Source organism: Chlorocebus sabaeus, chromosome 15 (assembly GCF_047675955.1).
Source record: "Chlorocebus sabaeus isolate Y175 chromosome 15, mChlSab1.0.hap1, whole genome shotgun sequence".
Classification (NCBI taxonomy): Eukaryota; Metazoa; Chordata; class Mammalia; order Primates; family Cercopithecidae; genus Chlorocebus; species Chlorocebus sabaeus.
This window is the reverse complement of record NC_132918.1, coordinates 56760499-56788398: the sequence shown is the minus strand read 5'-3', so window position 1 is coordinate 56788398 and position 27900 is coordinate 56760499. Positions and strand designations below refer to the sequence as shown.

General features: G+C 38.1%; 1 protein-coding gene across 2 annotated transcripts in view; it reads right to left on the bottom strand.

The window, feature by feature from the left end:
* Positions 1-5840: 5840 nt before the first annotated feature.
* Positions 5841-27900, bottom strand: part of RYK (receptor like tyrosine kinase) — a 90535-nt gene continuing 68475 nt past the window's right edge. For both annotated transcript variants that reach the window (XM_008009075.3, XM_008009076.3), the window contains exons 11-15: positions 24770-24902; positions 23089-23198; positions 22767-22926; positions 7955-8091; positions 5841-6980 (exon numbers count right to left, since the gene is read on the bottom strand). In XM_008009075.3, coding sequence (XP_008007266.3) covers positions 6869-6980; positions 7955-8091; positions 22767-22926; positions 23089-23198; positions 24770-24902 — 652 coding nt within the window. In that variant the 3' untranslated portion in view covers positions 5841-6868. The remainder of the gene's footprint in view (positions 6981-7954; positions 8092-22766; positions 22927-23088; positions 23199-24769; positions 24903-27900) is intronic.

Here is a 27900-nt window from a genome sequence, read left to right as displayed (position 1 = left end):
GTAGATACTGTATGCCAAATATTGAAGAAAACATAAATAACTTTGCAAGCTCAACTCTATAAGGTGGTAGCAGCATTATGAACAGGTAGAAAACAGTGGGCCAGAGGCCAAAGTAACAGCATTCACAATGGAATACAGCAGTAGAGTTTTCTGGACAAAGACTTAGAAGGTAAAGGTAAGGTAGTAATTCCTATCAGGCTTTCGTCTCAAATAATGGCAGGACTCACCAACTTCAAACACCAAGCTGAGTGGACACTCCCTACAGTCACTAAGACTCTTCACTATCACTGTATTTCTCTGACAGAACTTTTGAAGCATTAAATATATTGCTGAAGGAAGCCAGATACCAGCACATTTCTGCAAAGGGGCAGACACTGCTAGCTGTTCACCAAGAGCCATCGCCCCTTCCTTACCAACAGAAGCCCAATTTTGTTCACAACGAGAACATGGCCAACTCAAAACTCAATTTCCTCCAATGTGCATCAACTGTTGCATGATTTATATCCATACAATGGAATATTTGTCAGTAAAAAAAAGAATGAAGTACCGATACAAAATACAACATGAAGGAATCTTGAAAATCCTATGTTAAATGAAATAAGCCAAACAAAAAAGACCACGTTGTGTGATTCCATTTATATGAATGGTCCAGAACAGGCAAATCTATACAGACAAAAAGTAGATTCGTGGTTGCCTAGGGCTGAGGGTGAGAGTGGAACTGGGAGTGACTGCTAACGGGCATGGGGTTTCTTTTTAGGGTAATAAAAATGAATTAGATTGTGGTAATGATTATACAACTCTGTGACTACACTAAAAATCACTGAGAATTATACACTTTAAATGGGTGATACTAGAATTATATCTCAATAAAGCTGTTTTCAAAAAAGAACAAAATCTAATTTCCTGGCATACCTACTACAGGGAGTGCTCACGTGTGTTCAGGATACTAAGTTGTTGGTGGACGCATACTACAGGAAGGTAGTAGTTTCCTCACAAAAAGGACTCAGCTAACTAACTTATGCCTCTTGTTTTTTGCCCTTGCTCATCTTCCTATCTGGAGCAAGCTCTAGGCCCCTGGGGTCCCTAAGAGCCACAGCATGCTACAGATGGCAGAGTAGCAAAACAGGAGGAGACTGGCAATGGATGACACCCTGGGATCACTGCATTAGCCTTGGTTTCTCTCTCTCTGAAGCTGTTATGGGAGAAAAATAGACCTGCATTTGGTTAAGTGATTATAGTTGAATTTTTCCATTATTTGCAGCTAAATGCTATCCCTAATGATACAAACCTATCTAATATCAGCCTATGCTTATTCTCAGAACCAAGAAGGCAAAAAGCAAAAAAAAAAAAAGACTCAGAAAGATGTAAAAAAGTTTATCGCAAATGTAAACTTAAGGCACCATAGAGTTAACCTCTTTAAGGGTAAACAGTTATTTTCAAACTATTTTTTCCCCAGTTGTAATATATCCCCAGAGGAGTGCTCACCCTTCTAAAGACAAATCATTAAAACATGCTTCAGTGTTGAAAGACTGAGAAACCAAGTATGAACAAAACGATGTATTTGTTCAAAGAGAATAACGTTGAACATCATCAATCCCTCTTTTTTTTTAAGTTTTTACCAGTATAATAAGAACATCTGGTCTTTGAAAAGTTAGGAGACATCTCCCATTAAACCCTATAGACCTAGTTAGCCTTAATTTCTTAATGAACGGTGCTGTCAGGGAGAAAGCAGAGGCTCACCCATACGGTTCACTTACATATAAAATGTATGTTGTCAATATACTTATGCAGGATGTTTGTGTGTCCCAGAGAATTAAGTCCAATATTATCTTGAAATATTAAAGGCAAAAATGAAGGTAGAAAAAAATTATTAATTTAACAAGCAAGTATTTACATTTTTATTTTCTATACCCCTAAATTAAATCATCTCTTTTCTACTGTATGAATTGGGGATGAGGCGCATGGAAGAATAACACCTGGAAAACAATCTTGCACTAAAATCAATGAATTACTTGACTTGGAATAATTATTGTCAAACTCCAAAAAAAGTTGACCTGTGGGAGTATGAAACAGAATTTACATCAGGCTTATTATTCCGGTGACGAAAGAAAAAGCAGGTAGAACGAAGTAAAAAGGTGGTAGCTGGGGGCAGTGGGAGTGGACTTAAGCCAGTTTGGGGATAGGATACAGATGGTCTTTCCTACCAACCTGTCTCTTTTTATTTCAAACTTTATCAGTTTATGTTGCATCAAACTTGAACTCTTCAAATATGAGACAATGCTTTTAAGGAATTAGAAGACTTCCTTTCGGTTTAAGCCTCTCTAATTGCTCTCCTGTGCAAAATATAGGTATCTTCACTTGTTCATTCATTAAATATTCACCCCTACCATGTACTGAGCACACCACTAAAGCAATGGAGATTCAGATCTCAGTAAAACACAAGTTCCTATCCTCAAGGAACTCACAGCCAAGCGGTGAAAAATAAACCTCCATCTTACCTTTGTTAAAGTTCAAACCCAGGGAAAAAGGCTGAAAAGCAACCATGAAGCCGGGTGGAGAGCAGTAAGGTGTGAGAGGCACCTTCTTGGTCCCCGGGCCCCGGCAGCGGGGGTGTGGGGGGTGTGGGGGGTGCGGGGAGCACGTCATTCTTGGAGAAGGGGAAGGAGCATGCAGAGCGGTGGGATGCACTCAGGCCCGAAGTGGGGAGCAGGAGAAAAGGCAGAGCTGAGTGGATACTCCACCTAGGTCTGAAGTCTACTCTGAAGGCTCCAAGCAGGGAGAGCGGCTCAGTTTTAGAAAGTGTTACCTGGGCAGTTGCTGGCTAGAGGGGTTCAAGGTCAAGGCCAGGGAAGCAGCTATGGGGCAATCTGGACAAGGAAACATGACAGCTGCAAGCACAATGAGGGTGCCAGTCTGAAGTCCCAGGAAAGCCCGTCAACAGAGGCAGGCTGTTGGGTAATGGGACAGTGAGAGTTTTGTGTACCGCCTCCCTTACCTTACCTCCCTCACATTTCTCCCCCAGTAAACACACAACCCTTACACAACAAAAGGGATTGAGGCCAGAGTGAAAGTCTTTCATGCTTGTGGACCAAATGGCAAGGAAGAGCAGTGGCCCATACCCCAGAGGATTTTTCTCTCTCTACTGGATCATTCCCATGAGCCTGTGAAACATTTTCTGGCACTGTACCTTCATCTGGAAAACACTCTCGTCCCTGTCCCTCTTCTCCCAAAACCCCCCTTTCATCTCCTCTAGTTATTGCTCCGTTTCCCTTCACAGCAGGGCTGACTATAGTAGGCCTTTACATACCCACCTGTGTACACACTCGACTTGCTCCAGTCCCCATGCTCCTGCCAGTTAACTCCATATTGCCAAATCTGATGGAGGTGTCTCCATTTTGAAACACGACCTTAGTTGGGCTCCTGCAACACCTCATTTTCACTTTTTTGTTGTTGCTTTTATCAATCACAGTGGCTTCTCGGTCTTTGTTATCTCTTCTTCCTTCACTAGATGGAACTGAAGGTTAGAGTGCTCAAGACTCAGTCCTAGGCTCTCCTCTCCATCTATACACTCTCTCCCTAGCAACTCCATCCAGTACCATGGCTTTAAAAATAGTCTATATGCTATACGCCTACATTCATATGTTCAATGAGACCTTCCCTGAGCTGCAGACTCTCGTCTGTCAATCAAAAATCTCCATACAGATGATCAACTGGCATCTCAAACACAGTCTACACCAAATTATGGATTTATCTGGCCAATGCAAAATCCAGTTTCTCCTAGACTTTCCCCAATCTCAGTATATAGCTTGGCCATAAAACCAGATGCTCAAGCCCCAAACCAATTAGTCATTCCTGACCTCCCTGTTTCCTTCTTCACCCCACCGTCAACATCCAATGGATCCAGGTCCTGGTGTATCTTCAAAACGTATCTCTAATCTGCCCCTTCTCTCTGTATGTCCTCACTTCTCAAAGGGTTCAAACCACTATCTTTACTTTCCTGAACTACACAGTGGCTTCTTAAAGGGTCTTGTTACTTCTTCGTTTGAATTCTCACAATCCAATCTTCACAGAGGAGCTGGCACAACCTTTTCAGAATGACAAATCAGATCATATTGCTACTTATTTGAAAAATTCTCAAATGAATTCCCACTGTATTCAGCAAAAAATATAAAAGTATACCACAGTTTACAAAGACCTGTTTCTTTGTACCACTCCCCTCACTAACTACTTTCTAGCCATGCTAGCTACCTTTCTCTTTTTCTAATAACAGCAGCTAGAGAATGAACGGGAAGGGCTGAGATTAGAGGCCAGTTTGCTTCTGCTTTAAGGTTTCTGCAATTATGTGCCTTCTGCCTCTGTGTTCTCATGGCTGGCTGCTTCTTGCCATTCAGATCACAATTCAAATGCCACCTGCTTAGAGAAGCTTGGCTAATTATGACATCTAAAGTTACTCTCTCTAATATCACTCTATTATTTCCATCATAGCACTTACCAAAATCTTATTTATGTTCATTACCTGCTTTTCCTAACTAGAATGCAAAATCTAGGAGGGGAAGAACCTCACCTATCTTGTTCCCTGCATTATCCTGACAGTCAGGATACAGTAGGCACTCAATAAATACACACTGAATGAGCAACCAACCTAATCCTCCTTCCATCAAAAAAAAAAAAAAAAAAAAAAAATTCTTACAATAGGAGGATTACAAGAAAGAACAGAATAGAATGCACTTCTAGGTCACCAGAGCCAGCTTATAATACCACAACAGTGCTTTGTCAATTTGCTTCTTTTCCATAAAAATTATATTTTCTGCAAAATCAGTAAAATGTAAAACTTCAGTAACATTCACAATCTACAACAAAACTACTGAAAGAAGATGAGTCAGTGAAATCTTATAACTGCTCTTCCCTTCCCATGTCAAAGACTCCAAGTAGCTCAAGAAAAATCTACAATAAAAATACATACATAAAATAAAAGTGCTCACAAACACAAAAAGATAAGGTTACAAGCACCACACCATCCACCAAACTGAGGACATTTCTTACTATCTGTTAATTGAGGATAGAAGTCAAGTGTCAGTACTTATTTTTTTAAAATAGATCCTGTACATGTTAATAAACTGTGATTTTTAAACAATGCACTCACTTGAACACAAAATAAGACTGCCCTGAATACTGGAAGGGACGCTCGAGCTGAACCACTCCATGTGGAAAATACACAGTAAGTGCTATAAATGTTGACTGAATGCCTTCTAAGAATGCAGGTTATGAATGAAAATATAATTTACAAATGGTTCAAAGGGACTTTTTAAAAAACAGTCCTCCAGGGACTGGCTTCATATGAGTATTTCATAAAACCAAAGGACTGTTAACAAATGTACACAGAAAATCATGCCCTTAGCTTACTTGTGGAAAACCAGGCACTATGTGAGCTATCTTTCCAGGTGTGTTGCTGATTCATAAAGCTTGTTTAAAAACAGCGAAAGCCTCCAACTGCTGCACATTCTCCCTCATATATCTGTGAAGATGGGAGCAGTGGCAGTACCTGCAGGCCTAGCTATTTAGGAGGCCCATTCAACTCTGTTTTAGGCCAACTAAAACTGAGCATAAATACATACATACCCCTTACTTGCTGGTTTTGGAGAAATGTTTCAGTGTTGTAATACTTCCTTGTAACATTAATTCCAACTTTATACTAGAACCTGGAGACTGAGCCAGCTGTAACTGTGTTAGGGCTTTGGAACTTGACTGAAACATCATGAAATAAAACACACATGTCCAGTTGTTGAATGTTCAAAGCTCGCAATAACCATTCATTATGAAAAATAATTTCAATACTGTCATAATATAAAACAAATCCTTTAATTTTTCAAGTGTTTAAAAAAACAATTTTATACTTAAGCCAGCCTTGAAGATAAGCACAAAATTTACCAGTTTACATTTTTTTTTTTTAAAAAAAAGAATGACAACAACTCAAGCACCCACTCTGTGCATAGCACTATTCTAGGTGCAATAAAAGGGAATCTTAACCTTAGAAATATGAGTTCACTTTCTGGAATGGTATTATCTCCTTTTCCAGAGAGTAAAAATAAATAAAATCACCATTGTTTACTACAGATCTGCCCCAAACCACTTCTGGTTCACAGAAAGGCTAATTTCTGCCAAATTAAAGATGTAATGAACTCAGTTCCTGCTTTCCCAAAACATACGAAAGCAGAATTCCTTTTCACTGAAAAAAATAAACAGTTTTCCATGCAAGGGCAGTTTGCTTCTAGTAAGTATTAAAAAAAATTGCTTTCTTCCTCTAGCTTTTCTTTAAATTTTCTTCCTCTAATACTGCCTTTTCTTGTACAAGGCAAACCAGGTATCTTTTAATGCTGTTTTTCCTTTCCTAAGAAAAGCATTGCATTTTGAAGACAAACCATTTCCCAGAGTAGTGACAAAAAATAACATTAAAAAAACTTTAAAGGTGAGTCACTTACATCACCTTGATGAAGTAAAAAAATAAAAAGCAGTTGGCACTAAGATAGCTAATTCCAAATATCTGTGTCTAAACAATTTTAAAAACTGTTTGTTTATTTTGTAAGAATGTACCCCTAGTCCAAAGTAACTATGTTTTAAAAAATTTTGGCCAAAAAATTTACAAAAACCCTTTCAGTTCAACCTAATAAAAGTGATTATCTAGAAAATATGCCACATTATTAAGTCTGTCTTAAAAAGTTCAGATTCTAAAGCATTCCTAAGGCACGGTGTTCTGGAAGACGAATGTGCTTCTGTTGGCGTTGTGTTAGATATGAAGCATCCATGACAGGCTTCAAGTGAGCCGCGACAGGCACCTTCCTCCTGATGCTGTGGGATTGGGAGAGAAGAGTCAGACGTAGGCCCCCAGGGCTGCGTGAAACTCTGTTAGGCACTGTACCAGCTGCTGAAACTTGGGCCTCTCCTCCGGATCTAAGGCCCAGCAACAGGCCATCACAGCAAATCTGCAGAGTGACAAAAATGAAAATTTGGACTAGTAAGGATACAGTATTCCTAAACTTTTGGTCAGTTTGATGCCAGTTATGCTGCCTGTCTAAAGGTGGGTATGGAGAGGACAATATATTAAAAATGGATTCATTTTACTATCTGTTGGCAGCTCTAGAAAGAAGCTAAAAGAAATTATTTGGATTACATGTGTGAATTTAAATTCTTCATGACAACATATCAAAATATTTCAGCAAATACAGAGAGTTCATGTAAAATCCTAAAACACAGTCAAAAAAGAACAACCTGTGTTTTCCTGTAGTTAAATTAAGAAAAAGAACTTGGAGGAAGAGAAAGTTTTATCTAAGTTCTATGAACCCTGAATCTAGAGTAAAATCAGTACAAAAGCTGCCACCTTGTCATGGTGCAGAAACTTCAGGGAGTTCTGGAACTGAGAACATACTCATCTGTACAATCACTCATCCTGAAGAGCCTCCTGTTTATCCCATCCTCATTACATGGCAAGATAAGCTACGTGATAGAAGCAGGAAACAGAAAGCAACTATTTCGCTTACTAGTCCAGATCATCTTCCCTGTATCAGCTGATACTAACTGGCAAGGCAAAATGACAATGAGAAAGGTTTTATAACTACTATGTCCTTTATAATTACTTTATAACTACAAAAGTCAGGTACTCACTCTGTATAGAATAACTGACATAGTATTCAATTTTCTTAGTACACCCTCTCAGACTAATTTATAGTGCTTAGATTATGCACTATAAAATAAAATGCAAGGCATTCTAATATCAAATGCATGAAAGAGTGAATCTCCCTGACTTTGTGGTTCTTTATAAGAGTCTAATTTAAATCCAAAGAGTCATTATTCTCAAAAGGGAAGGCTCTATGTGAATATGGAAACCTGCTCTTTTTCCTTTATTCCAATATAGTAAATGGAATAAAACTCATGCCTTCAAGCTCAAAAAAAAACTCACAATTCATCAGGACAGTTGATTGGCTGGGCTATTCGGTAACCATCTTTCAGGTATGCGGCCATCTCGAAGGGGTCAATGTCCACGTAGGGCGTCTGGCCCAGAGTCATGAGTTCCCACAGCGTCACTCCAAAGGCCCACTAGGAAAGGAGCAGGAGCACAATGAGGGGACATTTAAAACAACGGTCAGGGGGCCAGTGCCCACAGCCAGCTACAGTACAAAAAAACAGCAGCTCAACTCATGCTTCAGAAAAGTGAAATGTTATTTACAAAAAGAAGTCTATCATACACAGTTAGTTTCCCTTGCTAAGATAAAAAAGAGTGCATTCAATATTAATAATATAAATTCTAAGTAATTAGATCCATTGGAAGTAATAGTCTACTGCTGATTACAAGTTATGTATTATGAATTATGTCTAAGATTCTTCTAATATGAGAATTTGTAACTGTAAATACTATAGCTAGTCTGCATGATTGAGAAGTGGAAAATGAACAGAATTTTAGTCTAATTAAAGGGAAGAGCATCCTAAGTGAAATATGCAAATGAGGGAAAATATAAGAAGGCATGGATTTTTACTGTATTTAAAGTTTTAAATTAAAGGATTAAAATAACTTCCAACCTTGCTTGAGTAAGCGATCAGATTTATTTAAATTCAACATGTAAACTACAGAAAGGAACAGGAACAGTAAACAGTGCCAACAGTGTCCACTCATGGTCTGTTTGGAGCTCCCCAATTTGGCCACTTCCTGGCTGTACTCAGCTCCTGGAGACCGTGCAGGGGGCAGGGGACAGGCAACATGTCTACACAGAGCTGCTGCCACATGGCTGGGAAGGACTCAGATCTGGTACATCCACTGATCTGCCACCAAGTGTGAACCCTGAGGTCAGAACAACTGAACGTGGATGAGGAGGGGGATACCTGTGTACTGTAGTATCAGGTTTATGAGAACCTACAAGTTCGAGATATTCTGCATCCTTCAATACATTTAATTTCCTCAACAAACCTGTGAGAATCACTGGTAGCTCAATTTTACAGGCGAGAAAACTGAGGCTCAGAGAAATAGCTTGCCCCAAAATACGTATTTTAATGAGTAAAAGAGAAAAACGTGAAAAAAAGAAAAGGAAAAAAGAAAAATACCAAACACGAGTCAAATACAAGTCTATTTATAAAATCTAAGCATGATGCATTAAATTTTAGGTTATTATTTTTCAATAGTAACAAAATCCCAAAATACTTTGTAAAATACACAGATTTTTAAAAAAGCCTTATAATAGTGAACAACAGCTGCATTTTTCCCCCAGAATCTATGCAAACAAGAAAACAATGAAATGACATATTTTAAAATATTTTAGGGCCAGGCACGGTGGCTCACACCTGTAATCCCAGCACTTTGGGAGGATCACCTGAGGTCAGGAGTTCGAGACCAGCCATGACCAACATGGAGAAACCCCATCTCTACTAAAAATACAAAATTATCTGGGCGTGGTGGCACATGCCTGTAATCCCCGCTACTCAGGAGGCTGAGGCAGAAGAATTGCTTAAACCCAGAAGGCGGAGGTTGTGGTGAGCCGAGATTGCACCACTGCGCTCCTGCCTGGGCAACAAAGTGAGACTCTGTCTCAAAGAAAGAAAAAGAAAAAATTAAAAACTGTCATAGAAAGTTCTATATAGAACCAAAATATACTTCAACAATGAAGATAAAATACAGTTTTTCAGACAAATAAAAGCAGAGAGACTATGTTTCCAGCAGACCTGTAAGATGTATGAAAGCAGTTCTTCATGTGGAAAGAAAATATACCACATGGAAATCTGAGTCAACGCAAAGAATATAGAGTGCTGAAAATATATTAATAACAACTGAACATATTCTCTTATGTTAAAATTTCCTTGAGAGACTATTTAAAGGAAAAACAGCCAACAATATATTGTGGGGTTAATAATATACAGAGAAGTAAAAGGTATGCCCACAAACAGTTTGAAGACTGGAAGGGGATGAATGGAAACACTATATTAAACATGAAATGATATAATATTTTTGGAAAATAGAAGGTTTACATTGTAAAGCCTAGAGTAGGTTTTTTAACCTCAGCACTACTGATATCGTGGGCTGGAGGATTCTTTGCTGTGAGTAGCTGTCCTGTGCGTTGTAGGATGTGTAGCATTCTCCCTGGGCTTAGCCATTAGATGACAGTAGCACATCCTCCAAGCTGTGACAACCCAAAATGCCTCCACACATAGCCAAACGTCCCTTGGCACAGACAAATGCCCTTAACCAGAGCAAAACTGTCCCAGTTAAGAACCACTGTGTTAGACTGAACAACAACAAAAAATTTTAAATATCAGAAATAAAGGAGGGAACACCATCCTTTAGGACATCAAAAAATACTATGAACAATCCAATTTTATGCCAATAAATTCAGTAACTTAAATGAAATAAACACATTTCTTAAAATACAAATTACCGAAACACGCAGGAATAAACAGAACATCTATATAGCCCTACATCTATTAAAGATACTGAATTCACAATTCAAAACTTTTCCACAAAGAAAACTCAACATTGTTTGGTGAATTCTATCAAACTTGAAAGAAAACACAAATCTGTATTAGTTTCCTAGGGCTACCATAATAACATATCACAAACGAGTAGCTTAAACAACAGAAATTTATTGTCCCACTGCTCTGATAGCTGTAAGTCCAAATCCATGTGTCAGCGGGGCTGTGCTTCCCTGGAAACCTGGAGGGGGAATCTTCCCTTGCCTATTCCCAGCTTCCTGTGGTTGCCGGCAGCCCCTGGTGTGCCTTGGTTTGCAGCTGCAGCCCTGCAGTCCCTGCCTCTATCTTCACATGACATTTTCTCCTCGTGTGTGTGTCTCTTGTCTTAGGGGGGATTAGAGCTCATCCTAATTTGAGCATGACCTCATCTTAACGTTACATCTGCAATGACCCTATTTCCAAATAAGGTCACGTTCTGAGGTACTAGGGATTAGGGCTGCAACCGATTTTTTTTTTTTTTGGCGGAGGCAGGACACAATTCAACCCATTCATTACACACCCAATCCTACATAAACTTTCAGAACACAGAGGAAGGAGTATATCTCAATCACTTTGACGGCAGCATTACCCTAAATACCAAAACCAGGGGTTCAGCCTTTTGGAAACTATTATCTTTTTCATTAACAATGATCATTAACACGGAGCAAAGCTCAGCCTTGAAGTCTATGCTCTGGGAGGAGGAGGGGGCAGGGGACAGATGAAGAAGTGTGTCTTGTTTCAAAATCTCCACAGAGTCTTGGAGGCTACTAAAATTTCCCTTACACCTACTGGGACATTCTGTTCTGCTTAAAAATGGAAAAATGATTTCGAATTAATAAAAGTTAAAGGACGGTGCCTGCTCACATCTAGTTATTTGCCTATCTTTAAAACCTTACTCTATATGAAACTTTTTTCTGAGAAGTAACAAGATCTATATGAAATCTTAATACTGACAGTCATTAGTAAATGCAATGCTTTGTTTTTAAAATCGTGTCCAATTTCCATAGAGAAGGTAGTTCCCTGCACAGATGGAACAGAGCCCAAAGAAATGAAACTGGTCGGAAGGGTGCTCCCATCCCTTCCTCCTGAGATGAAATGATCCATTTAAACTAGATTTTGGAAGAAGAAACGATGGGAATTGGTGACAAGAGCATCTTGACCCTTTGTACACAGGGAATAACCCCATCCACTGACATTATAATACCTTCTGACTATAAGGGACTTTGATAGTAAGGTTGGTGGTATTTGAGATCTGGAGTTGAATATAAGTATCACAGCAGCAATGTATATAAGCTTTTAAAAATTACTCCCTTCCCACTGTTTTGTTCACATTATTACTGCCTAACATTTACCTAAGGTTTTCATATTACAACTACAACACTAAAAGACGCCATCGAAAAGAACAGTTAAGCCAAAGGGAACAATGCCGTTTCGTTTCCTTAAAAACTAACAAAAGTGATTAATTACATGTTGGCAAACCAACCCTTAAAAAAATAATCAAGACAAAATGGCACAGAGATGATTTGTGGAAAACTTGCTCTAAAGTCTTCTGATAACTGAACCATTTAAAATTTAGACAGACTTATTCTATAATTTCCTTCTGTTTGACGTCGGTGGAAAGGGGGCAATAAGAAGGTCATGCTGTTCTTTCCAGAGTTTTATGAAAGGCCGTGGCTAAAGAACATTTAGAGAATTACAGTGTTATTCTATTCATCTTATTCCTCTCCCCAGAACATGTGTTATTTTATAGCTTCCATATATAAGATGTAAAATGGTTTTTCCACAAAACATATATGAATATGACTTGTCAAAAATTATATAAGTAAAATTCCTTTTTTCTTTTGGTGCAGCATTAACTAAAGATGAGGCTACTGAATTAAGGCATTTCCAGTCATTACTTCAGGAACTTACAATGCAAGGCTCACTTCAGTGAACTATAAACTGAAAAGAAAATAATTCCATTCAATTGTAAATTATCTTATCTGACCACAGTGGAAGTATCATCAGGTGTTCCATGGCTAGGCCTTTCTGTTCATATTAGAAACCTTATATCTCTTTCTCATATGAAGACATGGCTGCAGATTACCAAAGTGCAATTAAATAAATCTGGGTTGTTTTATTAGAAGGAGAAGAATTATCTGGGCTGCTTGCTAAAAAGTATAGTTCCCCAGTCCTATCTTAATAATTCTGAAGCCTGGATCACATTATTTAATTATTTATTTGTATTTTTAGCAGAAATCGGGTTTCACCATGTTGGCCAGGCTGGTCTCGAACTGCAGGTTTCAAGTGATCCACCCGCTGTGGCCTCCCAAAGTGCTGGAACTATAGGCATGAGCCACCATGACAGGCCTGGATCATATCACTTTAAACAAAAGTCCTTGGCAGGTCTTAAGAATGGGCAAATTTAGCAAGTAGTCTTAGATATGTTAGCAGCAGTGATCAGACAGCGACGACAGTTTTCATTTATTTTTATTGTAGTACAGCTGACACATAAGAAACTGCACATAAAGTATTCAACTGGGTAAGTTCTGACACACATAAACACTCCTGAAACCACTGCCACAACCAAGGTAAGGAGCGTAGCTATCACCTCCGAAAGATTCTGTTTTGATCCTTTCCCTTCATCCCTCCCTACCACCAGCACTACCATTCCCAAGTACCTGCTAATCTGCTTTCTGTCACTATATAGTTGTCATTTTCTAGAATTATATAAATAGAATTATTCAAGCTGTATACTGTTTTCCTAGCTTCTTTTACTCAGAATAATCATTCTGAGATTCATCCATGATGCAGCATGTACCAACAGTTCATTCCTTTTTATTTAGTAGTATAGCTCATTATATGAATACTGCAGTTTACCCATTTGCCTGTTGATAAGCATTTGAATTATGTTCAGACTTAGCTATTAAAAATAAAGCTGCTATGAACATCTGTGTACAGTGTTGGTAAGAACACGTTTTCATCTCGCTAAGAGCAAAATGACTGAATATGGTACATATATATTAATTTTAAGAAATTGCCAAACTGTTTTCCAAAGTGACTATCCCATTTTACATTCCTGCCAGAAGTGTAAAAGAGCTCTTGTTCTTTCATATCCTTGTCAATATTTGGTATGGTCAGACTTTTCAATTTTAGCCAAACCAACAGTATCTCACTGTGGTTTAATTTTGCATTTCCCTAATGAATGACTAATAATGTTGATAATATTTTTCAAACTTGGAGAGACTATCTTGAGTTTTCTGACCAAGGCAAAAACAGTGTACCTCTCCTATTGTGTATGTATTCTTTAATTTATCTCAGCAATGTATTGTGCAGCTTTTTCACATTTTTTGTCAGATTTATTCCTGAAAACTTCATATTTTTGGTGTTCTTATAAACTTTCTTAAAACTTTAATTTCTTATTTTTCATTAAGTGTTTAAAAATACAATTTATTTTCGTACATTGATCTTGCAATCTTTCTAAACTCACTTATTAGTTTTAGTAGCGTTTTTGTATATCATACTGAATGTTCTACATAAATGATCATACTATTCTGCAAATAGTTACTTTTTTCTATCCACCCTTTTCTTCCCTTAGTGCACTGGCTATAACCTTAAGGACAGTGCTGAGTAACAGAAATGATAATAGTGGGCAACCTTGTCTTGTTCCTGATATTAAATAAAAAGAATTCAGCCTTTCACCACTAAATATGTTAGCTATAGGTTTTTCTGTAGATGCCCTTTACCAGGTCTAGAGCAGATGTCCAGAGGGACAAGCCTCCTCTTAGATGCCTCTTCAGGTCTGGTGTGTCCCAAGTGCCAAAAAAGGACCTCAGTGCCTCTGGGGTGGGGCCCTGGCAAAGAGCCAGTGAGGTGCCTTCCCACCTAGCTGAGAGATGATGTTCCCACCCCAAGAGGCCTGAAAAGCAGAGTACTAAGCCAAAGAGAATTATTCTTGAATCCTAAGGTTTAATATTGTTTGTTCGGTTAGGTTTTCAACTTATTTTAGATGCATTCATCCTTTCTTCTTTCCTATTTCTTCCCTTTGGAATGAGTATGTCTACCCATAACTTGTCCCACCACTGTATTTTTGAAGCACCTAACTTGTTTGCTTTTATAGGTTCAGAGCTAGAGAAGAATTTGCCTCAGCATAAACTGTACCTTGAGGTTCATCCATACCGGATTTAGATGATATTTAAATGACACTTTGGACTTAAGACGTTAGAGCTGATGCTAGAATAAGTTAAGACTTTTAGGGCTGTTGGGATGGAATGAATGTATTTTGCATGTGAGAATGACATACATTTTGGAAGGCCAGTGGCAGAATGTGGTGGACTGAATGTCTGTGTCCCTGCCACCATTCATATGCTGAAACCTTAACCCCTAAGTAATGGTATTAGGAGTTGGGGCCTTTGGGAGATGGTCAGGTCATGAGAGTGCAGCCCTCATAAATGGGATTGGTACTCTTATAAAAGAGACCACCAGAGAGCTCCCTCACTGCTTATGCCACATGAGGACCCAAAGAGAGGGTAGACATTACAAACCAGGAAAGAGGCTCTCAACAGACACTGAACCTGCTGGCACCTTAATTTTGGACTCTCCTAGACTCTAGAATTATGAGAATTCAGTGTTTGTTATTTAAGTTATCCAGTCTACGGCAGTTTGCTATAGTGGCCCCAATACACTAAGACACCAACTCAACTTCAAACATCAGCGATCTTTAAGCAGAGTGTTATACATGATTGAAAAGTGACTACTTCTGCTATGAACCTGCCCTACGATCTGTGATTAGGAAAGACAGAGGAGCCAACATTGGATGCTAACCAGGCCATTACACGCATCTGTTATTTATGGCACTTTTTGCCACTGCATCAGATGCACGGAGCCAACACTGGATGCTAACCAGGCCATTACACGCATCTGTTATTTATGGCACTTTTTGCCACTGCATCAGATGCACAGACATTACTCCATCAGAACACTGGGGCTATCTGAAGGGAATATCAAACAGAATAAGAACAAGTCTCTTTAAAGGAATGTAAAGAGTTGTTTACAAGATTTTATCGGTAAATTATCCTGAGGGAGAGCCAACGACAGAAAACATACCCAGGCCAACTATTTGATCACAGGACAGCAAGTGCTCACCTCTGAAAATACAGCAACTCTTCCTAAAGTAAATCCATTTATTCCTCATTCTAAGGAAATATTAGGATGAATAAAACAATACCATTAAATAAAACTAAACAATATCTTAACGTTAATATTAAATTTAAAATTTTATTTCTTCAAGTCTGAAATAATCCTTGCACCTCTAGATTTTTCCTGTCTTTAATATTTATTCCTCTTAATGTGAACTTAATACTTAAATGATTGTTCCAAGATTATTGTATATAAAATCAGCAACCATAAAGGAAACAAATATTAGGAATCTACGCCTTACTCTAAAATTAATAATGAATAAAGTTTTCTATACTTTAAAAAACAATAAGCATCCTCCATAACTCTAGCTTTCTCTTTGATACCACAGTAGTACAGCAGACTACTCTTCATGGGTATATTATAAATGTCAGACTCTCCCGCTCAGGTCTGCTCAGGATACAACAAGCACTGGGCTTCCTCCACAGCACTGGGCAAATAGGGAGTTAAAGAGTCATACGTAGCAATGTGCTGCAGATGCAGTCTCTGGATAACTTCAGATTTCCCTTTATTTTCTAGGTAATCATTAACATTCACAAAATAAATAATGTAAACGCACAAGCAACACATTTTGATGTGTCCTGTCCCCTAAAAACTGTTCAAATACCTTTAAAAGGATCTCTTCATTGCCATAAACCATGCTGACAATATTTGGCATGGAAGTTATTTCCTTGACCTGTTTTTCTTAAGAAAATGCTTCTTAAACACAATGTAATACTATAAAGACAAGAAAACCAATAAGAAAGAAATTCATAACTGCGGACTCCTGATTACATTTAGTAATCTCCTAATAGAAGGTAGTTCTTAAGAGCAGAATTACGTTAGCTACTATAATTAGCTAAATAATTCAAAGAACATGTAAATCAAGAGCTCTATTTTCAAAAAAAGGAAAAGAAAGTCACATAAAAAAATTTATGGAGGTATCCACATCTGATGAAAACACAATAAAAACAATATCCAGAAATTCTTAAGAATGCCTACAATGATATCATATCTTAGAATAATATTAGACATTTATAACTAGTCAAATCTTGATGTGCATAGTTCTTAAGCTCAATAGTTAAAAGTTGATGTTAACGTAAGAATCTGGACATACTGAAATATTGAATCCTTTCAGTAGAAATTCTGAAAACACAACCTAGAGATGCAATGTATTATTTTTATGATGGAAAACATTAATGTATTTCTAAATAAATTGTGTAGAATTTTTAATTATAAAGAAATGCAAAAATATTAAGGATGTCTTAAAGGACAGAGAAAATGTTCCCTCCAAGGCAGCAGTATCATTTGTTGGGTGCTACATTTACATCTAAAAATATGTATTTCACATGTGTATAGACTCTGGTGGAAGTGTCCAAAAATAGAATATTAAATGTAACATTTAAGCCCCCAACTTCACCCATAAAGAAAAAGTGGTAACAGAACATAATGACTGTTTGTATGTATTTCCAACCCAAATGTTAAAAAGCAATCTTCAACATGTGCACTTTAAAATATTTTAAGAATTAAAAAAAATTCAGTCCCAAAAAACTAAAAGGCAGGATTTTTACACGAATAGTCACATCATAGTCATGGAAAACAGAAGGGTGTTCCTAGTCCTTTCAATTCCAATTATCTAAAGCAAAGGCAATACATACATATGTGTGTGTGGGATTGTATATACACACACATATATATATGGAAACAAATTTATAATAATCTAAAAAAGAAAAATGTGAGCATTTTCTAGGAGTTAATCACGTTAAATGCAAATCAAAGGATATTTTAACATCACATGCTAAGTATAGCTCAGAAAATTTGGGTCACACAGCTATTTCAAGTAAGTTTATGCCAAAACACACTGAAAGTAGTTATGATGTTAAAGTAATTCTCCTGTTGAGGTGCCTCTTGCAGAGGCAGCTAGCGTGAGGCTGGGGAATCGCTAAGCTACGTGTCATGCCCTGTGCTGCCAAGACTCGTGAACAATTGAGTCAGGGTGGCTAAAATCTACTCCAGAAAACCAAAAGGCAAGATGTTTGCTTATGCCTTCTTTGTGCAGGCATGCAGAGAACCTAAGAAGAAAAACCCAGATATCCCTGTCAATTTTACAAAATTGACCAAAAAGTGCACTGAGAAGTAGAAGACAGTGTCTGGGAAAGAGAAGTCTAAATCTGATGAAATGGCAAAAGCGGATTAAATATGCTATGATTCAGAAATGAAGGATTATGGACCATCTAACGGAGGCAAAAAAACAAAAAGGACCTCAATGTCCCCAAAAGGTCACTGTCCAGATTCTTCCTGTTCTGTACAGAATTCCGCCCCAAGAATTCAGACCCTGGCATCTCTATTGGAGATGTGGCAAAAAAGCTAGGTGAGAGGTAGAGTAATGTAAGTGACACTGAAAAGCAGCTTTGCATCACAAAGGCAACAAAGCTGAAGGAGAAGTATGAGAAGGATGTTGCTAACTGCAAGTCTAAAGGAAAGTTTGATGGCGCAAAGGGTCCTGCTAAAGTTGTCTGGACAAAGGTGGAAGAGAAAGGCAAAGATGACGAGGAGGAAGAGGCAGAGGAGGAGGATAATGAATAAAAAACTTTATCTGTAATAACTAACTAACTAAATAACTAAAGTAACTCTCTTGTGAAGCTGATCACCATTAAGTTAATGGTGATATTTAAAAATAAAGCTGCCACATGAACAAGCAACTATTTGGTATAACTGCATTCTGATGATGGCAGATTCTTACCTAAAATATGTGAACTCCTGCAAAATGTCATAACCATAAAAATAACTATTTCTGATATAATTTGAAATGTTCTGCCTAACCAAACCATGCCATGTATCCTCAACATGAACTTTGCCAGTTAATATCCAGCTGAAGAGACTCAACACTCCAGGAGCATCTTGCTTGGAGATTTATTATTAGCTATACCCTCATTTGTTGAAAGTATATTATCTAACTTAATTTTCACTCTGTAGGTCCTGCAAAATATTTGATCATAAATATTACCAAAAAAACTCCTATCATCACTTAATTATACGATGGTATACCTACACAGATATACATTAAATTAAGTAATACAGGCTGGGTGCAGTGGCTCACACCTGTAATCTCAGTGCTTTGAGAGGTCAAGGCAGGAGGATCGCTTGAGCCCAGGGGTACAAGATCCGCCTGGGCAACACAGCAAGCCTCCATCTCCACAAAAAATAAAAGAATTAGCCAGGTTTGGTGGCACACACTGGTAGTCCTAGCTACTCAGGAGGCTGAGGCAGGAGGATCACTTGAGCCCAGGAGTAAAAGGCTACACTGAGCTATGATTGCACCACTGCACTCTCACCTGGGCAACAGAGTGAGACCCTGTGTCTAAGGAAAAAAAAAGTAATATATATTTTGGGGGCCTCCACTGTGCAAGCAAATAGCACTATTCATCATCTTGCATACCCCTTTGAAATACAAGCTATCAATGCTCCTTTTCCTAAGAGAATAATAAAAAAATTTCCAACCTCTTCAAATTACACGAAATACTTAGAGATTATCATCTAAAAATTATCTTCCATTTTCTGCCCATCGAACTAGTTTTGGTTCACCACAACAACTGCCATCTCATTTCAGCAATGGCAACTATACTATATTTCAATAAATAACAAAAATGTTAAATCAACCACTGGAAATAAAAAAATTAACATCCCAAAGAGACAAGTGAATCCACCTTTTAAATCAACTATGGAATAAAATTTTCAATGTAAACACTAAGGAAAGTTTCTTTTACTTTTCTACATTTAAAAATGTTTAGATGTGAGCTTTCACTAAAGGAGTAAATTTGAGAACCACGCTGCTCTAATTCAACTGACATTATGTTTTAAAATTACGTTCTACAACCAAAGCCAAACCGATTCCTCCTGCCTGCCCCCCTTCCCACTCCATGAAAATAGCTTTGCTTAATGTAGAGCTGGTAAACAGTTCCAGATACAATTCAAAATTTCTGAATAAAGATTTGGCAACTCTAAAACCAAAAACCTTATCAAAGGGTAGAACTAGTCCTTCCTGTCATTTAGTACAGCAGCTGTGCATTGGTCCAAAATCAAACTCAGCTTTCCTTTCATATGTCATTTGAAAAAAATCAAAATCAAAACCAAAAATGTAACCCTTCTCTCCCTAAAAAAAAGCCCAGGTTCTCATTAGATAGTCATTAAAAGTATCTAAGCTGCTTTGCATATTTGTACTGCTTTACTTGGCATGTTTAACTTCTAGACATTCATGCTAGAGGGACATTTTTTCTTTATCATCAAAGCTCTGGAAAAACAGACCAGGATTAGTACCCCACTGCTCTACAAGCTGAACCCTGGGATTCAGTGTCCAAGAGTCTGGTTTTATTTTCCTCATCCTGGCCCACCATGCCCCATGCCTCTCTGGCTAGGAGAGGCTGTGGACAACATGAAACAGGTTGTCATTCAGTGTTAGCTTCTGAGACTGCTCTGTGAAGCAGATCACATCCCTTCTCATAATCATTCATATTTACTTTGTTCATCTCACAAGTGTCAGATAAACTGTTTGTTTAAGAATAGTTTATCTTGAGTTAAAACAAAGTTATTTTGAAGATACATACAATGAAAGACCTTGTTAACAAAATTAGCTGGGCATGGTGGTGCACGCCTACAGTCCCAGTTACTCAGGAGGCTGAGGCAGGAGAATTGCTTGAACCGAGGAGGTGGAGGTTGCAGTGAGCCGCAATCGCGCCACTGCACTCCAGTCTGGTGACAGAGCGAGACTCCGTCTCAAAAAAAAAAAAAAAAGTTTAAAATTTGTGTAAGTAAATTGCATTTACATTAAGTGAACACATTTTATCAAAATACTTCGTATGTAAAAGGAGCAATATATCTGTATTAGTCCCTTCTCACACTGCTATGAAGAAATACCCAAAACTGGGTAATTTATAAAGGAAAGAGGTTTAATTGACTTATTTCTGCATTGCTGGGGAGGCCTCAGGAAATTTACAATTGTGACGGAAGGAAAAGGAGAAGCAGGTACCTTCCTCACAGGGTGGCAGGATGGAGTGAGTGCAAGCAGGGGAAATGCCTGATGCTTATAAAACCATCAGATCTCGTGAGACTCTAACAGCATCCGGGAACCCGCCCCCGCCATGATCCAATGATCTCCACCCTTGGTCCCACCCTTGACATGTGGGGATTATGGGAATTACAATTCAAGATGAGATTTTGGGTGGGGACATAGCCAAACCATATCAATATCAAATAGCACATAGTTTCCAGAAAGGAGAAAAAAAATTTACTTAGTAGTTAGAGTTAATGAAAGGATTTTTCCCCTTTCTCAAATTATTCTTATTTTAAGGATTTTTAATCAGAAAATCTGGGTCTGGGTCACAGCTCCTCTCCATAAGTCTTTCAGTAAAGAAATCTTACATCATTTCAATTATTGACTCCAGTGAACTGAATGGTAGCCCCAAAGATATGTCCATGTCCTAATCCCCAAAACTTGTAATTACCTTATATGACAAAATGTGATTAAGGACCTTGAGAGGAAAAGTTTATTCTGGATTATGTAGGTGGGTTCTAAATCATATGCAGAGAGAGTTTGAAAGACATATGTGAAGGAGAAGATGGTATGAACTTGGAACAGAGAGATGGAACCACAAGCCAAAGAATGCCAACAGCCACCAGGAGGTGAAAGAGGCAAGGACTGCTTCTCCACTAGAGGCTCTGGAGGGAGCCCAGCCCTGACTACACCTTGATTTCAGACATTTGGCCTCAGAAGTGAACCATGAGAGACTACACTTCTATTATTTAAAGCCAACAAGGTTGTAGTAATTTGTTACAGCAGCCACAGAAAACTCATACACCGAGGAAATGAGTATATACCAATTAATATAATGAATTAGCATACAGTAATACACGATTTAAAGATTAATCCTTAAGACATACAGACTTTGAAGCAAAAGAGTATCCCTAAATTATAAAATATAGAGACACAAAATACAATGATACAGTAAGCCCAATTCTTACAGTTGAAGCTTAGAAGCAAATTATTCTACAGGACTTTACATGTAACACAAACTGATTATCACTGAGTGAACATAGGTGGGACCCTATAAGCAGAAGTTTTACTTAATCCCTAAATATTCTGCAACAATAATAAAGTCTAACAGGCAAGAGATAGGAAAATAAATTATGCTTAGTCTTCCAAATAAGACTAAGAAATCAAGTGACAGAAATATTAAATGGCTCTAAAATATCCACAAGTGAACATGGCTTCTGAAACTATACATCACTAAGTACAAAGGACCCAACTATGATCTGGCTAAGTGGGCAAAACCACCCAGAAACTTGACAAAAGGACAAGGATGACGTGGGGAATTACAAATTTTACGGGCCATAACACTTAGAAGAGGTCATCTGAAAAAAAGAAAATACCTTTATGATCTGGAAACGATTTGGTCTGTCTCTTAAATAAGAAAAAAATAATAATGAAATTACTGTAACCTCTCTGAGTCTCAAAATCCTCACCTTTAAAACTGGGATACCACAGCCTCCCTCCTAGTGTTAATAGTGCTCCTGTCGCTGGGCATGGTGGCTCACATCTGTAATCCCAGCACTTTGGGAGGCGGAGGCAGGTGAATCAACTGAAGTCAGGAGTTCAAGACCAGACTGGCCAACATGGTGAAACCCCGTCTCTACTAAAAATACAAAATTAGCCAGGCATGGTGGCACATGCCTGTAATCCCAGCTACTTGGGAGGCTGAGGCCGGAGAATCGCTTGAACCTGGGAGGCAGAGGATGCAGTGTGCTGGGATGGCGCCACTGCACTCCAGCCTGGGCAAGAAGAGTGGAACTCCATCTTAAAAAAAAAAAAAAAAAAAAAAATAGTGCTTCTGTCAGAGCAGTACTGTGAGGATGAAATGAGATTACACACAGTGCTGGCCTATGGTCTGGGTCACAGCTCCTCTCCGTAAACTGGCTGACTGGCAGCTAATTACACTTGCTTTCTGGATAAAAATTTCCAGGAACAGCTAGCAGATTTTTTAAAAACCCAAAAGACAAAAACAGTAAAACATTTAGAAACAGAAAGCTATTTCTCTATTCTTTTGCTATCTGGGGGTCTCAGCACTTACCACATCACTAGCGCTAGAGAACTCGTTATTAACCAGACTTTCAAGAGCCATCCAACGAACTGGCCTGTTTTCATTGTCCCCCAGACAGTGATAGTCCATGGGGAACAAGTCTCTGGAGAGGGCATTGTCTGTGATCTTAACTTGAAGTGTGTCATCAATGCTGAAAAGTAAAGACATGAACATCAAATACAATCGAGAGTATTAAAAAGTAGGGATTACCACCACCCTTAAATACAACACAAGTCCCACTGTGACTCGCAGAGAACCCCAAATCCAGGAAGCACTCTACATCAAGTGACAGCGTAAAGCTCATGGCACCTACACACAGTTCCTAGCAGCCAGGTCTTTGTGGATGACTTCCCTTCTGGCCAGGTAGCTCATTCCACAGGCAATCTGAATAGCCATGTGTACCAGGTCTTGTTGAGAAATTGCCTGTGGTAACAAAAAATGACATGGTTTGCAAATAGCACACAAATATGATGGCACTTTCTTACTTTATTTCATTCCACAATCCTACTCCATCCAAAAATACTGCTTTAAACCTACACACTGAATTTTTAAAAGCTATTTCTTGACCAACAATGTTCCCATATATCCCTGTACTTATATCAACTATAGTCCTTATTATTCTATAATCTACCATTTACTCTCTGTCTCCTTTCATCTGTTAGATGTGTCTCCCCAATATCCAGCACACAGAGCAGCTGCTCAATACATCTGCTCAGTGAATGCTGAGTTCTCAAGGTAATATTTCAAATGTTTATAATTCAGTAATTTTTTTTTCCCCCAAAACAGTAGTTTTTATTAGGAGATTCTCTCCTCAGGATTATTTTCAAATTAACAGAAGTCTAAGCCTGGTGCAGTGGCTCATGCCTATAATCCCAGCACTTTGGGAGGTTGAGGTGGGAGGATTACTTGAGCCCAGGAGTTTGAGACCAACCTGGACAACATACTGAGGCCCTGTCTCTACACAAAATTAGTTTTTTAAAAATTAGCCAGGTACGGTGGCATGTTCCTGTGGTCCCAGCTACTCAGGAGGCTGAGGTGGGAGGACTGCTTAAATATGGGAGGTTGAGGCTGCAGTGAACTGTGATCATACCACTGCCCTCCACCCTTAGTGACTGAGATCCTGTCTAACGAAACAAAAAACAAAAAAACCCAAAGTACAAGCCCCTAGCTTTTTCTGCTGATGTGCTCCTCTAGGTGGATGACAGTACTTGGGGTGGAGGAATAAAATCCTTCCCCAGGTAATGCAGATGAGACACAGGCTCTAACCACTTGTTGAGAATCCCAGCTTTAGTCTTGTCAATTTATAAAGCATATCATACATATTAAGCCAAATACTCAATGCGGCCTTTGAACCCATTTTCTCCTGGCAACTATAATAACTATACTACTATAAATCCTAAAGCAACTTAATTGGACTACAAGATACAGCAGACAGCAAAAAACCCACTAGGCTTTACTACCACTACCATCATAATATGCATGGTATCTGACCTTTGCTTTACAGTTATAAACACAAGCAAGGAAGAGAAACACTCTTAGATGACTGCCATCTTACAGCCAAGCATATTAACAATACATCCAATTACCTCCCACAATCTAGACCTCCAGTCATCACCAGGCTTTGGTATATATAGTATGAACCAAATGGCTCTAGAAAGTCTGTTTCCATTCCTAAGAGGAAGATCTAGGACAAGTACCCTCAGTTATCAGGAAAACACCTGAGATGGCATTACAAAGGGTTTGAGTTGACTATGAATAAGTACACAAGGAAAATATAAGGAAAACTTCAGCATCAGCACAGTGTAAGCCTCAAGGCGGGAACATAAGCCAACATTTTCCTTTAAACCAACAGGTTATAAATATCTTGTGGTTCATTTGAGGTTCTTTTTTGCAGGCCTTTAAACAGTTTATATTCAAGAGCGTTAATATCTACTTTCAAAGACATTATCAGAAACTACTGGTAAATAATTGGTATTTGGGCAAATTTTTCTCACCTGTGGATTATTGGCCTCTACTAACTTGCACTGCCGTAAAAACAATTTAAGATTCCCCCAATTCATGTAAGGCAATATCACCATGGGCTTTTCTCCTTCTTCTATACACACATGAGTAATAGGAAGAAGATTTCTATAAAATAATAAAAAATTGGGAGAAAGACAAAGGAATCCAAAATGTTAGGGGCTTACTTCTAATAAAAATAATCTAAAACAAAACAAAATCCCCAAAATACTTAAAAACATGATTACCATTAAAAATGTAAAACTATAAGTGCTCTGTATTTTAAACCAGACTTAAGTGCTCCCCATATATGTGCATATATCGCCATATATGCACATTCTTGGTAGGGCAAAGTCATAAACTCAAAGTTGCTTCCCGTGGGCTGGATTCTCTGAAGGCACACTCTAACCACACCGTATCTTTACTCCAAAGGGCAATTCATCAGAGACATCTAAAAACTGACTTGCCCAAGAGTGTATTATGATAATAAAATCCCACTTACTCCATATCACACATGAAAAAGAAAAAAAAAAAGGCCCAATCCAGACTGTGGTCAAGAATATGATCATCAAAAAGGTCTCTAAAAGGCTGAAACTGCCACAAAAGCCAAAAAGTCCTTAGCTGATCACACTGGATTTAGAATCAGATTTTTGAATCCTAGATTTACCAGTTACTATCTGAGTGACCATCTGTCTCTTGGCTTTGGTTTCCATTCTTATAACACAGGGACCCCACCAACCATAAAAGGTTGCTGTGATGTGCAAAATAAAACCAAGCATGCAGTGGACAATCTTGTTCCTATTTTAATTTCTATGGCATACATACGTACATTTCATCCTACTGTCTAATAATACCTCCTCCACTGACATCTGGAAATAACTGCTCATTTTTCCCAAGGTTATATAACTTTTTACATAATTATATCATTTTCCCCACTAAGCTAAAAATTGCTAGAAGACAAAAACTAAGGTAAACTCAATTTTTACACCCAACACTTTGTATTCTATGCTATATAAAACAAATATTTAATAACAAATAACAGTAACAAATAGCCTTAAAACATTCCTACTCCTTAACTTAGCAAATTCTGCTTCTAAGGATGTTTAATAAGGAAATACATCAAACATAAAAAAGCTACTTAATGAACAAGGATAGTTAATGTGATATTAGTAAAAAGTAGCAAACAGCTTGAATGTTCAAAAGTAATGAAAGAATAACAGGATAATATGTCATAATTGGTCACGATATGAGAATATGAGTAAAAGCTTATCTTATGAGAAAGATACAAAATTCACATTTGCAAGATAATTATAAAAATGAAAAAAATAATAATAAAGGTCTGCATGGAAATATGCAAAGAGTTGAGTTGCTTTAAGTTGTGAGACTATAAATAATTTCAGCCTTGTTTTCTGCATTTCCTAAAAATTATCTTAATTGAGCATGTATCACTTTTTAAACTCCAGTTATAAAACCGTAGCACAATCACCAATGCACAAGTGGCAAAGCTGTGTGCTCCCCTCATATTTGCAGAAGTTGCTAACATGGAAAGCACTGACCCTGAGGAGGTGGGAAAATGAGGACTTAGAGATCAGTAAACCTGTAACAGGCAATCTCTCTATAACCACTTGAGTGGCAGCAATTAGGAGTTCCAGTTTATATGCAAGGAAATCCACGCTGGGAGAGAAAGTTTAGGTAACCTGCCAAGGACAAAGAGCAAGTACACGGAGGAAAAAATACAATCTTCATCTGATTCAATAATCTTTGCATTCCCCCGGACCACTAGACTTTCTCTCCAGAGGAGCAAGGGAGATCACATGGGAGATTACAGAGCCCCTTTCCACCAACTCCCACGAACACCAAAATGACTACGGGTTTACACTCAGGATTAACTTGGGCATACCATGATTTCAGGGTAAACACTGTTGCCCAATCTATTTAACCCACCAAAGATTACTTCTGTTTCTTTCTTTGTGACTGAAATTCATTTAGCAGAGTTAAAGACATTTTATCCATTAGATTTGCTGGATGAGGTCAAATCTTTTATTCCACTACCATAGGATTAAAAATCCACTGGTAGAGGTAACAAACTTCATGAAAATGTTTCAAAGTACAAATGGCTGTTTTTTATTCTGCCCATTTTATAATGAAAAGGAGGATAAAGGGGAAGGTCTGGATCTCTAAGAAGAGTAAATGAAAGCAGGAGGTGCTATAGAGAAGAACGAAGGTAGAGGAAGGGTAGGTTCTGTGGGGCTTGATGTAGGAACTGCCTCTAATTCTCAGTCTTTTTGTGGGTGCTTGCAGAGGGAGAGCTGTGAGGCATTTGGTGGAAGTGTTCACCATCAGGCATCCCTGGACCAATGAAGGGGCCCAACCACAAGCAGAAATAGCTCAAGAGTACTTTGACACGAAGCACTTCTAATGATATTAGAATAGGTTGATATCTTTTATTTATATAGCTATTTTCACTTATAATAAAATTATTTTCAAAAATTCCAGGGGAAAAATGTGTGAAAAGAAAGAATTTCAAAATGCTTTAAAACACCTCAATACTTGTAAAATCCTTAACCACGGAATGTTAAAACATGAAGCAAACATGCTGTATTACATACCACAACCAGCTACAAAGGTAAAATCTGAAAACAGGTGTCTTTTCTTGCTGAATGTATTGGGTTTGCTTGATAAATTCTATAATATGATCTCTGAAGATCATTTCATTTTCATTCTTTCTACCTAACACAGTTCCAAGTGCAAAATGGGTACTGAATGAATTAGAATAAAAGAATGAACAAACAAATACATAAGTATAGCTATGAATAGTCTATACATATCAGGGATCAAAACCAAATGTGTGATAGGCCCTGGTCACCTTAAAAATGAAATGAACTGCTACAGCGAATGGAAAGAATAATATACTTTCAACATATTGACAATGTGTTTTATTCACTGTAACTAGGAGTCCTGCTATCACCTCATAGAAGGAAGAACTATTAAGCATAATCAAGCTATAACCTACCTTTACAAGACTTTCCTCAAGGACTGAATGCCCAGTATCAAATAACCCCAATTTAGTATGTCATGTCATTCCCTAAGGACCTCCTGAGACTACTAATTCATCCTGGTGGGATGC